The following is a 14,639-nucleotide window of genomic DNA, read 5'->3' on the forward strand; positions in this document are numbered from 1 at the left end:
AGTGGATTTGCTCTGGTCAGGAGGGAACAAATTACTCATCCGTCTGTCTGCCAGGACATCCATCAACAGTCACCGCACTCCTACTGCTTTCTGCTGGGAATATAACAATTTATGGGGATGGGGTGCTGTCCCAGCGAGGTCCCGCAGCGCAAGCCCTGCTGCCAGGGAACCTGGCCGGGGAGCTGCCGGCGCCTTTGCTCTCCCACAGCAGCAGGCACTGCTGGAAACGCGCCGAGCTGCTGTTCACGTGCAGCTGCCCTCCCTCCACGCGCAACATCTGGAGAGGGACACAGCAGCGACAAATCCCCGTCACGAGGTGACTCCGGGGAGTTTTCCCACTGGTTTCAACAGGATCAGAACTCGACACAGGAAAAAAACAATATTAAACTACTGCCCTGACAGTGCAAGCTAGGACAGAAAGACTTCTACACAGAAGCAGCTGAGCTGCAGATTTCCTTCCGCCAACTGCTGCGGGGGCAACAGCCTCCTCCCGCAACGGGACGGAGCAGCCCTGGGGGAAGGGGGCTGCAGCAGAAGTAGCCACATCCCCGGGCTCAGCTGCTGCTGCTTGAGCTTCTGGCTGGCAAAGGCCAGCAGGAGACTTTCAGCTCCGCGCTTTTTTGACCTCCTGATAGACATTTGGGACCTGTGGCCCCAGGCCAGCAGTAACTGCACTTTCATCTTGCCCTGCCCAAGGGGACATTTCAAACCCACTCAACAGGAACCAAGCTCAAGGAGCCCGGCTGACCACAGGGAGCAGGCTCTGAACATCGGCATGATTTCCTAGGCCTGCCATCTCATCTGGGGACTTTACACGTGCAGAGCTTGCAAAGGTACCACCACCCTTCTGCTCCTGCGTGAGCTCTGGTTACACAACTTAATAATTAAGAAAATTAGGTTGTGTCTGTTTTCCAAAGAAATAGAGGCTCTTGGATCTCTGTTTCTCGCACAGACAGAAAGGCCGGTGCCTCAGCTTTATATATAAAACACATTAATTCTGCCTGCACACACCTCACGCACTCACTACGCACAGCAGAGGTGTGCAGAAGGTGCGAAGACCTCTGCCGGGAGCTCTCCCATCGACTGGAGCGGGGATAGCACGGCTCATTCCCCTGTTTTATAAACCTATTTACAAAAGGAACTTAAAGGAACTTATAACTGCTCCTTCTACCATTTAACTACCACATGGTACAAGATATAACAATGTTCAGAAAACCCCCTCGGGTCTAAACTCAATTATACAACTGTAGCAAGAAAAATATTTTAATCTGATCAAAGTGTTAACATGTTTGACCATGTCTGACCTCTAATGTTTGTAACCACCTAAAAGGCTGATGTTCCTACTAAGGATGTACCTTAATTTGATTTAAAGTCATTTGTACTATTTAAAAAAGGATATAGTTTTATGATTTTATATTTCATTTAGAAAAACAGTTCCTCAACTTGTTAATATTCTTTGGAAGTTTCTTACAGATTTTTAACTGGCAAATCCTATATATTCCACCCTGGGGAAAGCTGGACTTTCCAAGAGTTGGGAGAGTCAAAGCAGAGTCACAAACCACCACGCCTGCGAAACCCGAGAGCCGGGTGAGAAACGGTTCTGCTGGTGCCTTGCAAAATTTCAAGATTTCAGATGCATGCAAAGCCTGCGCCGAGACGCTCTTTAACACACCTGACCGAGAGCGTGGCCTCCCCAGCCCGGCCAGCTGACGGGGGTTCACAGCACGCTCCCAAACCACGGGACACCCAGGCTCAGGCGCTGCCTTGTCCCCAGCTCCAGGAACACCTTCACCTGTGCGCCCTGGCCACCCCACAGCCCTCCTTTCTCTCTCTGCCAGTCCAGGCTACTGGTGCATGCTCAAACCAGCATCACTCCAGCCCAACTGCCCTAAAGCAGCGTTTGCCACCGCAGCAAAGGCAGCCCACCGAGCCCAACGCCCGGGATCTGCCCGCGGCGGCGGCGGGGACTCTTGCCACATCCTGCTGCTCGCTGGGGACATCAGCTAGGCCTGGCGTTGCTGCTGATGTCAGGTACGCGGACATGTTCAGCGCATCACTCCGGAGCGACGCCGGAGCACGTAAATAACACAAGTGGGTGTGTTTTGGTAAAAAGAGACAATTTTGGCTGGGGAGATGCGGGCAGCCTAGCAGGATGCTGGGGTGAGCAGTGTAACAGTTAGCGGGCTACAACCACCTTGAGGGAAACAAAGCAAAAGTGATGCTGCTGAGAAAATAAGAAAAAAGGAAAGCAGCACACCGGTAATGCCGGTAGCGACACACCCACCCAGGCAGGCGCTCCGGGCTGGCTCCAGCACTGCTCGCAGCACCCTGCCGGGGTTCGGAGGGAGCCCACAGAAAACAAAATGTGGTTTTACGGTGCGTCGCAGGGCGGGGGTTCAACTCGCAGCCTCGGTGCCAGCCACCCTTCGTCTTTCGGGGAGCTGTGTTATGTTTTTCAGTCAGTTAAATGTAAAGCCCCGACAGTTTGCTGAAGTACTCCGGGGTTAATTTTTTTTTTTTTTTTTTTTTAAGATTCTGAAGTTAATCCTAGCTGCAAACAACCGTTTCCAGGAGGCCCCAATAACCAAAATACAATCTCCACTACCAAGCGCATGCATGACTGTGATACGTAATCTCATTCACTCACACAACCCTCCTCCCCGACTCTACTTGTGCTAAAGTGTTAATTAAACACACTTTTATGGATGGTTAAGTATCTGCAATCTTCAGTCACAGATCTGACCTCCTCAATTATTGGAAGCAGCCACCAGATTATAGCCCGCACTTTATATAATGCACACAGCGGCAATAAATCTATATGAGAGCAATACATAATTTAGTATGATAACCTTTGCACGGTCAATATAAACACGAGGAAAAAAAAATGCCCAGAAAGATATATTGGAATAGCTATTGTACCAAGTCGAAACACCAGAAGACCAGCCTTTATCTGAGGAAGAAGTCTTCCCATGTCTGTTAGCTAACAGATTTTGAGCTGAAAACATCAAATCAGCTTTTTAAGTCACACCACGTAAAACACGGCAGGATTCGAACAGGCCTAAGTAAAGCTGGCTGATGCAGTGGATGATTTCTGTGGCTCTCAAGGGGACGGGATTGTTCCTTCTCTGCTACTCAGTTTTCTCCCCTTTGAGTTGCGCAGTCTATTTACTCCTCTCTGTTGCTCCGAAAGTAACCCCTTGGGTTTTTATGACATTATCATGGGGAAAGACAATTCGCAAACCACAACCTACTTTTTAGCTTAATCGCTAATAAATAGGCTATTGCACTTTGCTGCCCAGCTAGTAAGGTTTAAAGATTAAAAGAAATCTACTACAGCAAATAGTTGCTGAGCTACTGTAACTCTGAATTTACCCAGAGTCTACACCAGTGAGAAAACAAAATGTGTTTAAATAAGACAAATTTAGCATCACCATGTAAAATGTATCAAGAAGAGAGCAAGTTACTACTTTAGAGGGGCAAGGGGGATACCGGTTACCTGGAGGAAGGGACACCAGGAGGGAAGCAACAGAAGAAACGCTTATTTGGATTACAACCATGTACCTTGGCCCTGCCTTGCAAACGCATCTTTCCTTGCTGTAAGCTGAAGGAAGACTTCAAAATCTAGGGATAGATCCTCAATACCTGCAAACTGACTTCAGCAAAGTTACGACACTCTGCAGCCGGGGAAATCGCTTCCCCCAAGCAGGGCTGCGCTGGGGCCACGGGCAGGCTCACGGAGGGACCTGTCTCCTCCTGCCACGCAGGCCAGTGGCGTCGGGCGGGAGGACGCAGCAGTGATTCCGGTGAACAATATTTGAATCACACTTCAACTTGAGTTTCAGACCCCGCAATCCATCAATTTTTCATAATGCCAGTTTAACATCCTACCCCTCTAGTGAACAAACGGTTGAAATTAAGGCGGGCATTATATATTCTTATAAACCTTATCCCCTTACAGGTTAAAAGCTAAAACTGAAATAAACCAAATGACATTCTGCTCTCATCCATCGACTGCAAATGCAGAATAACGTCTGGGATTAATGCAGCAGTGCCGGCTCCCCAGGAGCGACACCAGCACTGACTGTCTGCTGCAACGTCTTGACATTATTTTCTGAAGTTTTGATAGAGGTGGTGACGCTTTTGTGGAGAAGCCTTTCGCTTAATTATTCAGATAGCAAAACTTACAAAGACTAGAATACACAGAATTACTAAAGCTGATTTGACCCGAGGGGGAAAAACTTTACAGGAAGAAGACAGGAATAATCATTAAAGCATTAAGCCTTTTTCTAAAAACCTCTACTGCTATTTTAGAAGCACAAGATCCACTTTCTGGGCCATCACCCACAACAGAGCTCTAAGCAAAGGCAGGCCAAAGCCTGGCCATTTTACAAGCCGGTAACATTGAACTTAAGTTACACTGCAGGACGTATCCCTGAACACAAACACCAGAAGCTGCTCGCCTCCACAGCCTGTGACCCAGAAAAGGGAAGGGGCATTCTTATTTTAGGGTTTGGTTCCTGGAGGAATGAAGGCGAACCTAGAGGACGGCGAGATTGGAAAAGCTGCTCCTCCAGCAAATTCAGAGCAAAGCAGGCGCTCGCTGCCGAGCATCTTTCCCCCTTCCCAGTCCTTCTCCCTTCGGCTGGGACAGGACAGCACCTGGGCATTTTAGAACCAGGGCTGCAATTTGTCAAGAAAAAGAAAAAAAAGCACATGTAGGTGCCTGCACGATACCTGCAACATACTTCAGCAGTGACAGAGGCCATGAAACTTCTCAGTAAGGAGAGGAGGAACTCACCAGAGGTGACATAGATCCATTTGGCAGATAAGGGTCTGAGAGCATGAGGAAAGGGTAGCCAGAGTACGCAGATCCTTTATACATCCCTGGGTCCTGATGCTTCATACCTGCTAGAATTAAAGTTCCCCATCAGGATTTGCCTTACGACAGGTGATTCCTCTGTAACCCGAAGAAGTTACAGCACCTTTGGGGAGTCTTTTTGCCCTGCAGTTCTCGGAGGATGTATAGGGGGGGTGCCAGGGTCCCCTGGGGACTCGGGGTCCCACATGGGGTGCATTGGGAACCCTCGTTGCTGCCAGGAGCAGCTTTTCCTGCAGGGAAGGGGGGGGTTTGTGGTGGCCAGGCTGGCATCCGTCACTCCCGGGGGGGGGGGTGTTACATGGTGGCTGCTCGGTTTGGGGACCAGGGGGTTCACCCACCCCGGGGATGGTGAGCTGGACGGGGCGAGCCAGGGGGAGGCCTGCGGGGATGGGGGACCCACACACACACCCCCACCCCAGAGGCGGGGGTCGCTGCGACTAACCATCATCCATGTGGTCTGGGAGCTTCTCCTGATAAACCCTCTGCGGATCCTGCACACGCCTGATGGCCTGCATGGGGAGGAGAGACAGAGAGAGAGCGAGCGGCGGGGGGGGGGTGGCGGGGCGGGGGGCGCGGGGCCGGGGCGGGGGCGGCGGGGGCGGCCCGGCTCACCTCAGGGTCGGCGGCGGCGGCGGCGGCGGCGGCGGGGCTGCCGCTCCCCTCCGACTCGTTCACCAGCGAGGATTTGAGGTCGGCCAGGTCGCGTTCCGTGAAAGCGTTCTCCGGGATCTTCTCCTCCTGCTCGCCCTCGTCCTTGAAGGCCAGCATCTCGTCCGTCGCCCCCAGGTCGTCCCCGCCGCCGCTGCCCAGCTGCGGCATTTTCCTCCCGCCGCTCCCTCCCGAGCCGCGCAGCAACTTTCCCGGCGAGTTATTGTTCTCCGCCGCCCGGATCAAGCCCTTCGCAATTATTTTTTTCTTTTTTTTTTTTTTCCTCTCTCAATTTTTTTCCCCCCACTTGAAAAAAAAAAAAAAATCGCTCCCTCTTAAAATCGTTCCTTTTAAAGTTTTTTTTCCCCTCTCCCTTCCAACTTTTAAACTTTTTCCTTTACTTTTGCTTCCCCTTCTCAAACTCCCTTTAAATCCTTTTTTTTTTTTTTCTCTAAAAAAAAAAAAAAATCAATTAGAATTGTTTTTCCTTCTTGACTCCCGCCCCGGCGGCTGGCGGGGGGCTCGGCAGGCTGCGGGCGGGCGTCGCGGGATGCCGGGCTCGCCGGGCCCCCCCACCCCCACCCCGTGCCGCCCCCCACGCCCCCCCCCGAGCCCCGGAAAGTTCCCCTGGGAGCAGCGGGCGCCGGCGGCGGCCAGAGGCACGGAGCGCCCGGTGCCTGTGTGCGAGCGCGGCGGCGCGGCGGGCCGGGGCTGCCGACATCAAAGCGGCCGCCGGGTGATTGACAGCGGCGGGGCGGGGCCGGGGGCGGGCGCACGCACCCGCGCGCACACACACATGCACACACATGCAAACACACACACGCACCGCACACGCGCTCCGACGCGGGGTCCCTGCATTAAAGGCGCCGCCAGCCCGCCTTTGTGTGTGTGTGTGGGTGGGTGGGTGGGTGTGTGTGGGTGGGTGTGTGTGTGTACATCTCTGCTCACTCATCTGTACACACGTGGACATGCACACATCTTTGCACATCTGTACACACACAGATGCACACATCTCTGCTCGCACATCTGTACACACGTGGACATGCACACATCTCTGCACATCTGTATACACACAGACGTACACACATCTCTGCTTGCACATCTGTACACACACAGACGCACACATCTCTGCTCACACATCTGTACACACGTGGACATGCACACATCTCTGCACATCTGTATACACACAGACGTACACACTTCTCTGCTGACACATCTGTACACACACGTGGACATGCACACATCTGCTCGCACATCTGTACACACAGATGCACACTCATCTCTGCTCACGCATCTGTGCACATCTGACACACATGCATCTCTGCTCACGCACCTGTACTCACACAGACACGGTCTCATCTCTGCTTGCACATCTGCACGCACACATGTACACCCACGCATCCCTGGTCACACATCTGTACACAAACATGTACGTACATGCATCTCTGCTTGCACACTGTAAACAAGCATGTACATGCATGCATCCCTGGTCACACATCTGTACGCACACACATACACACATGCATCTCCGCTCGCACATCTGCACACACGCTTGTGCCCACACGTCTACACACTCATGTCTGTACACACATCTCTGCACACACACATCTGTGCACACACATATCTGCACACAAACATCTGCACATGCATCTGCACATGTAGGTGCTTATTTGCACATGCACAGCCACACACATCTTCACACCTGTCCATGCATAGCTCTGTGTGGGCACCCCAACACATCTGACACACGCGAGCACTCGCGCACCTACACGCACACCAGTGGGCTCCACACACATCCCTGAATGCGCCAGCACAAGCCAGCATGCGACTGCACACCTCTGCATGCACACATGCATCTGCACGCACAAACACTTCTGCGTGCACAAACGCATCTGTAAACGCACACATCTGCACGCACAAGCAAATCTGAACACACACCTCTGCATGCACAAACTTCTGCGTGCACAAACGCATCTGTACACGCACACATCCGCATGCACACTTCTGTACACACACCCCTCTGCATGCACAAACACTTCTGTGTACACAAACACGTCTGTACACACACACATCTGCATGCACAAACACATCTGCGCGCACAAACACATCTGCACGCTCACATTTGCCCAGGTATCTACAGGCACAGACCGGCAGCGCACAACAGCTAAACACGGAGGACGGAAGGCTGTACGTGAAGCGGCAGACACACGTGAACACGCATGTGCACGCACAGAGACACATCGGGCCGCGGGCACGGGCCCACGCGGGCACGCATCAGCGGGCGTAGGTGCGCGCACGGGCGCGCGCCCACGTGCACGCGCGCCCACGTGCACGCACGCCCAGGCGCGCGCCCGACGGCTGCGTGGGTGCCGATGGCCGCGCCGAGCGTGGCCGCAGAGCGCGCCGCGGGCGAGCTCCCCGCCATCCCTCCCTCACCCCCGGCCCCTTCGGAGGCACAGACGTGACGTCGGAGTGCAGAAAATTATTAGTTTTCCTGACTGGCCCCCAGGGTCAGGAAACACGAAATTACCATCTTCGCAGCCAATTTTGAAGACACTAGACACTTCTGTGTTGGCGTCGGAGGTTTTTTATTTTCTCTTTAAGCAGTTCCCATGGAAAAGGAAACTCCCCATCTCTTCTGATCACATACGACAGGTCCTGTGCATGTCTCCGGTAGCTTAAAACAACACACCGATATTTATTTTCCTTAATTAAGATTGCATAAGATAGCCCTGGGTCCTGGAGACTTCTACAGACTGTAATGACGCCATGTAAATTGTTTTTTATGACCCAATATACTACATATTGTCACATTCAGCCCTTGAATAGGAAGCTAAAAATCTCGGTCCCTATTTTTCTTGTTAATTAGGGTATTATTACTAGGGATATAATCTCATTACTTTTTGGGGAGGGGAAGAACTAGTCGGAGCCACTTTGAAAAGTACTGAATATATTTAAATGAAGCAAAATCCGTCTTTCTGCTAATTGCTGATTTTGCATGACATAGAATTATTGTTCTGATTTCGGGGGCACGGTTTACGCCAGGCTGGAGGAGATGGGAGAGGGAAAGGATGCTGTTCGCTTTCCTCCTGCTCAGCTCTCCCGTCCAAGCGAACGAGCGGGCTACCCCATAGGAAACTCCGTCTGCAAATTTCCATTCTTTTAAACATCACGAAAATAAAATAAGCTGCAGCCACTTTGAGTAATAATCATTTGAATTAAATATTTGCTACTTTAAGATTTTTTTTTTTCTTTCTTTCAGATGATCCTCTTGTTTTGCATGTGAAAAAAATCGTCTGAGATTTACAGCCCTCCCAAATGGAGATAAAGCCTTGGCAATGAGTTGGAAACCTGTTGTAATCTGTGATCCAGGAAACAAAGAGCCTCATTAATGCAGAGACTTTGGTGAGCCTTTGATGTTAGCTAGCATAGCATTCACTCTCAGTTCCATTTGCATTTAAACATTCATAAAAACATCATCTCTGCTTCCTTTGCCTTAAGCAATTTAGGAGTAAAGTATAGCTTCTATTTAAAGAAACCCACTGTGGTGAGGCTTAGAATACAAATATCACATAATCTTCAAGCAGAGCAAATATTTTATCCTACATTTCTGGTGGGCACATTTAATAATATTATATTTAAGACCCAAAATAAAAGATCCATCTTATTTCCATTAACCTTACACCACATATTCGAGTGGAAGGAGAAAAGGGGCCCTGTTAATTCGAAATATACTACGTACCAATTTGTGGAAGTCAGAGAATGCAGAGGATTTCACATTATTCACAAGAGCTGAATTTTGGAAGACTGCGTGCCTACAGCAAGGTGCCTAAATCCATGTCTAGGCACACAACACTGAAAATTCTGGACAAGGTCAGGTTTTTTTTCTCTATATACGTAGTTCTCCGAACTCCAGAACCTTCCTCCCGGTTTTAGACTGGAGCAAAAAAAGATTTTTTACTTTTTAAAAAAATTATTTTTAACAAACCGAAGTATAAAAGCAAAATGCTAAAAAATCAGGCGAAGCCTAACACATGGGGATTTTCTGCCAAGAGCAGGCACTGTTGCTCCCAGACGGCGTCCCGAGGGAATGGCAGCGCGTGGGGAATTTGGGGAATCGCTTAGGAAACAAAGGCCGCTCTACCGTATTATTTTCAGAAGTATTATTCACCAACACACCTATGAGAAGGGGAACAGCGCTAAAAGCATTGGAATCGGTTGACCTGATGTTTGGAAATCTTCCACTCCGGCTGTCCACGTTCACTGCGCCATTAAAAATAACAGAGTGGGTCGAAATTGATCCCATGTCACGTCGGAAGCGCTTCATGTTTTCACTCTTAGCAGCAAATATAAGGAAATCTTTATGGTCGGTGCTGTGAGTCACTTCAGCCAGACTGATGTTTTAAGCATTATAAGCAAGTTTCCTATATGATGAATATCCAAAATTAAAAACTGAAATGGAAAACACTTAAAAACAACTTCACCTTGGATAAAATATTTCTGGAGCTGGATCAAAGTAAAACAAAAAGCCTGGCTTACTTGTCAGATCATATCTGCACTGAACTTCAAGGTTTGATTTGTATTATTTACATGGAAAAGGTCCCAAGAAACCAATTTGGCACTAAGTATCTTCATTACGTTTTTTCGCTTGTATGGGTGATTAAATCAATCCAGGGTTCCTATTTTAATTTTTTCTGAGAGGTGCAGCCATCTGTGAATTGAGGAACTTTTCTGATGTCATCCTTGTGCTTCAGACAGACCTTTTTTCCCTCTTTTTTTTTTTTTTATAAGATTTTTAAAGGAGCACCTTTGTTCAACTATTAGAGCTCCTACCTGTCCTTCCAGTAGCTGTTCAGATTCAAAGGTATATAATAACTTTTTAGAACATTTTAACTGTAACACCTGCAGATAACAGTAAACCAGATTAAATTATAACCCAGTCTGCCTGTCAGTCCATCTCTTCCCCATCCTGCATTTATCAACACGTTCACTGAATGCTGCGTGTGAAACTCAGCACGTGTGTTTGTACCATGCTACGCAGGGCGGCATTGCGTGGCCTCGCCACACACGTTACGTTAAGCGAAGCCTCTCCTTTGAAGTCAATGTAAACGCTGCCACTAACTTCTCTTAGGCTAGGGTTTCACCTTCTGTTCTTTAAAAGGAGCTTCAGAGTGAAGCACTTGGATTTATTTAATTTAGCTTATTTGGTTTTCTCGTTTTTTTGTTCATTTAATAGATTCAGTTTGGAGTGGCTCCCGTTTTACTCTTTGGACACATTTAATCCTCTCATACAAGTCCATTTAATGTGGGTAAGGGACACCTCTATCCCTGGCAGGTCGAACATCCTACACCTGCCTTCCTATTTCATTGTATTTGCAGCAAATATGTTTCCCCGATATGCACACACGAATCAAAGTATGCTTTCATTTAAAAACAGATTTATTTCAGCATGGGTTTTTTTTTTCACAGCCAATTAATCGATTCTTTACTAACAGGGGAACCTTCTAAATATTTACCATTCTTTTGGAGAAAAACATTTGCACAGCCGTCCCATAAGGATGGCTTGATTGATAGATTGGCAGCGCAAGCGTTTCAGATGAGACGGATGAAAACTCCTGTGCGGGGTTCCAGCTGGGAGCTGGAGCTCCTGGAGGATAGGCTGGTACCAGCTGAACTAATCCTGGCAAGTGACCAGAGTAAATCAGGCCACTGAAAGCTCTGTTTTGCCCAAAGGGGTTTACACTGGTATAATTATCTCAGCATAGTCATAGCAGGAACATTTCCTTAGTCTAGACAAGCTCTAATAGGTAAAATAGATCTATCGTTTGCAACTGAAACATCTCGACCCAGCTGAGGCAAGCGCAAAGCCTCACGTTCATCTTCCCACTTTGCCTTTCCTTCGCTTGCGTGCGCCCGCAAACAGCAGGATTTTGTGTTGCTTTGGAGCATCCTCCAGTTTTGTTGGTCTGCGACAGAAAAAAGGATCAAGCAGTCGCTCAGACATTTCCCTACTTGATTCCCTTTGCCCGTCTTAATCTTGCACGATTTTAAGTGTTCATTTGACTTCATGCATTGATTTAAACATACTTAAAGGATTCACTGGCAGCTGCCAAAAGATTGCTTTTAAAATACCAGCAGAAAATTGACTCCCTGACGTTGCAATATTTAGGTTGCTTTTGAATGTCTACATGCTTTTCTAGAAATGTTTTCCGCTGTTAAAACTGGAGACTCCTTTTTTCCCCCTTGGGAGGCAAGCAGCGAAGGCACTGCAGTCTGCCGACTGGGGCCAGCATCCTGCTTTCTCCAGGAAAAGAGGATAATCTCTCTCGAAAGACTTCATCAGATGTCAAAAGCCACTGTGTGAAATCCATTTTGGAGACTGTGATCTTTGGATAACTCCCTGCGCGTATGGCACAACATGGCACAAGCCGTCGTCAAATCTCCCGGCGCAGTTTTTGGTTTTTCCTCTTGTTTAGAAGATACCCTGCTTCGATTTTGTCAGGTTGTAAGTCCATCTCTTCAGGCAATTTTCACTTAACAGGTCTTTTCTTTGTTCCTGATATAAAGAACACTTGAGATTATTAAAGGACTTTAAAAGACTTACCTATTTTTCACTCTGTATGTTTTGTTCACCTCTTGCTGTTGGAACTGGACCAAGCAACTGGCATTGCGTTTAATATTTCATATTACTTTCACTGTCAGGTTCTCAGATGCTTGCCCGATGCCGAAAGAGCTGAGTTTCAAACAGGAAGGAGCATGTTTATTTGTTTACAAAAACACTTTTCCAGGGCTGCATCCTGTGGTCACACAATCATCCAAATAGTCCCTGCTCCGATGAGTCATGCCTCTAAATTAAAAGGATCCATGAAGACGGATTTGCAGAATCACACTCATTGCTTCCACAACCGTTTTTTTCTGCAAACCATAGAGAAAAGCATGTTGATTTCTGTGTCTGTAAAGCCTTGTTTTTACCAAACCAAAGTACTGCGCTCCTTTTTTCTCTGACAGTGTCCTTTATATTTTAACAAACTCCTTACAAGCCAATAGAAGTAGGCCTTTGCTGTACATTTGGTACAATAGACTTAAAGTACACTTTGTCCTGGGATTCCTGTTTGTGCATTCGATGGAACAAAGTACAGGAGAAATCCAAATATTGCTCTTTTAGCTCAGGCTCTGGTCAGACATGATATCCAGGCTGCAGCTGAGCCTGGTTAAAAGGTTGTTATCCAGAGCCAGATTCCAATGGCTCCTTCCCTTCCTGCCCATCTCCCACCGAAGGTGACCGTGCTCCACCAGGCAGGGCAGCGTAATTTCATATGTAGGCACTCCTCAACCGGCTTCTGTCCGAATGAGCCCATTTCTAAAAGACAGCCCTAATGTTAAAGGGGCACTAACAAGAATAGTTTCAAAAAATCTGGGTTAGGTAGATCTGAATAGACCTGATGGATCTTTTCATCTGGTGGATGAAAAGCTGGACATGAGCCAACAATGTGCGCTCACCGCCCAGAAAGCCAACCGTGCCCTGGGCTGCATCCCCAGCAGCGTGGGCAGCAGGACAAGGGAGGGGGCTCTGCCCCTCTGCCCCGCTCTGTGAGACCCCCCTGCAGCGCCGCCTCCAGCTCGGGGCTCCTCAGCACAGGAGGGACATGGAGCTGTTGGAGCGGGGCCAGAGGGGGCACAGAAATGCTCCGAGGGCTGGAGCCCCTCTGCTGCGAGGCCGGGCTGGGAGAGTTGGGGTTGTTCAGCCCGGAGAAGAGAAGGCTGTGGGGAGACCTTATTGCAGCCTTCCAGTGCTTAAAGGGGGACTATAGCAAGGATGGGGGTGACCTCTGTAGCAAGGCCTGTTGTGACGGGACAAGGGGTGATGGTTTTAAACTAAAGGAGGGTAGATTTAGACTGGGTATAAGGAAAAAATATTTTACTATGAGGGTGGTGAATCCCTGGCCCAGGTTGCCCAGAGAGGTGGCTGATGCCCCATCCCTGGAAACATTCAAGGTCAGGTTGGATGGGGCTCTGAGCAACCTGGTCTAGCTGAAGATGTCCCTGCTCACTGCAGGGGGGTTGGACTAGATGGGCTCTAAAGGCCCCTTCCAACCCAAACCATTCTAGGATTCATTCTATGATTCTATGAATGAGGATCATTGCTGCCAATGGGGCTGGACGGCGGCAATGAACTGCTGAACTGAGTGGCAGACAGTGAAACTGGTTTTAGTTGTCGTGACCTGGGGCATGTGAATGGAGAACTGCTGTCTCTGGACGCTCAAGAGGGTAGTGAAAGGACTGAGACCCAAACCAGAGGCTGCTTCACTGAGAGGTACCTGCGGGGACTGGTGCTGCTGGGGAAAAGTGAAAAGGGTTTAGGATTATTATGACAACCTTGGCTGCAGCTCTTTCTGTGATCCCCACATTAGCACATCAAACTCCTGCAGAGCAGAGCTGGAGGCTTTGGCAGTCTCCTGCCTTACAGCATGAACATGCATTTGAGACCTATGGCAGGAAGCCCTCCCTGAGTCTCTGCAGTCTGATCACCTCCTTCCCAGTGCCGGAGTGCGCAGAAAGAAAGAGGGAAAGAAATGGAAACAGCTGGTAGGAGGTGAGACTAAAAAGAAATTGTCAGGATAATGGTGGTGGGGCAGGGTGGCCAGGTTGGAAGGCAAAGCAAAATGATTCCAAAGGCTAAAAGCCACCCATATCTTGTGGGGCGTACCAATCTCTTCTGGTACATTTCTCCCAGCACCACTCCAGACCCACGGCAAAAGGTGTCTTTCTCTGCAGTTACTAGGGTTTTTTTCCACATTGTCTTTAGTTTATGATTGTTGCCTGCTGTGGGAAAGAAGAAAAATAATTGAAGAGGTGAGGGGGAAAATGAAGAAGGGAAAAGAACATGGAACTAGGGGGGAACGCCGAACTTCCAAATGTTCACACCAAATTTATTGAAAGGAAATGGAGGAAAGAACCGAACATATTTAAAAATCTGAATTCAGCAAGGCGGAGCTTCCTGCTAATGAATGCAGAGCACTGCATTTCTCACTTGCAATATATTTTTATTTATTTTGCAGATGTTATTTCTTTCAGATCTTTACTGATGCCTTTCTCGAGGCACACTGACAAC

General features: G+C 48.7%; 1 protein-coding gene across 9 annotated transcripts in view; it reads right to left on the minus strand.

Annotated features, from left to right (window-relative positions):
* The window catches only part of TCF7 (transcription factor 7), a 76,977-nt gene extending 70,850 nt beyond the window's left edge, over positions 1–6,127 (minus strand). For 4 of the 9 annotated variants that reach the window (XM_075102926.1, XM_075102920.1, XM_075102922.1 and 1 more), the window contains exons 1-3: positions 5,492–6,126; positions 5,322–5,388; positions 4,799–4,908 (exon numbers count right to left, since the gene is read on the minus strand). In XM_075102926.1, the coding sequence (XP_074959027.1) occupies positions 4,799–4,908; positions 5,322–5,388; positions 5,492–5,698 (384 nt within the window). In that variant the 5' untranslated portion in view covers positions 5,699–6,126. Of the gene's footprint in view, positions 1–4,798; positions 4,909–5,321; positions 5,389–5,491 lie in introns of all 9 variants that reach the window. The other 5 variants (XM_075102916.1, XM_075102923.1, XM_075102919.1 and 2 more) reach the window with 4 other exon arrangements.
* Positions 6,128–14,639: the final 8,512 nt, after the last annotated feature.

This window comes from Phalacrocorax aristotelis, chromosome 8 (assembly GCF_949628215.1).
Source record: "Phalacrocorax aristotelis chromosome 8, bGulAri2.1, whole genome shotgun sequence".
Taxonomy (NCBI): Eukaryota; Metazoa; Chordata; class Aves; order Suliformes; family Phalacrocoracidae; genus Phalacrocorax; species Phalacrocorax aristotelis.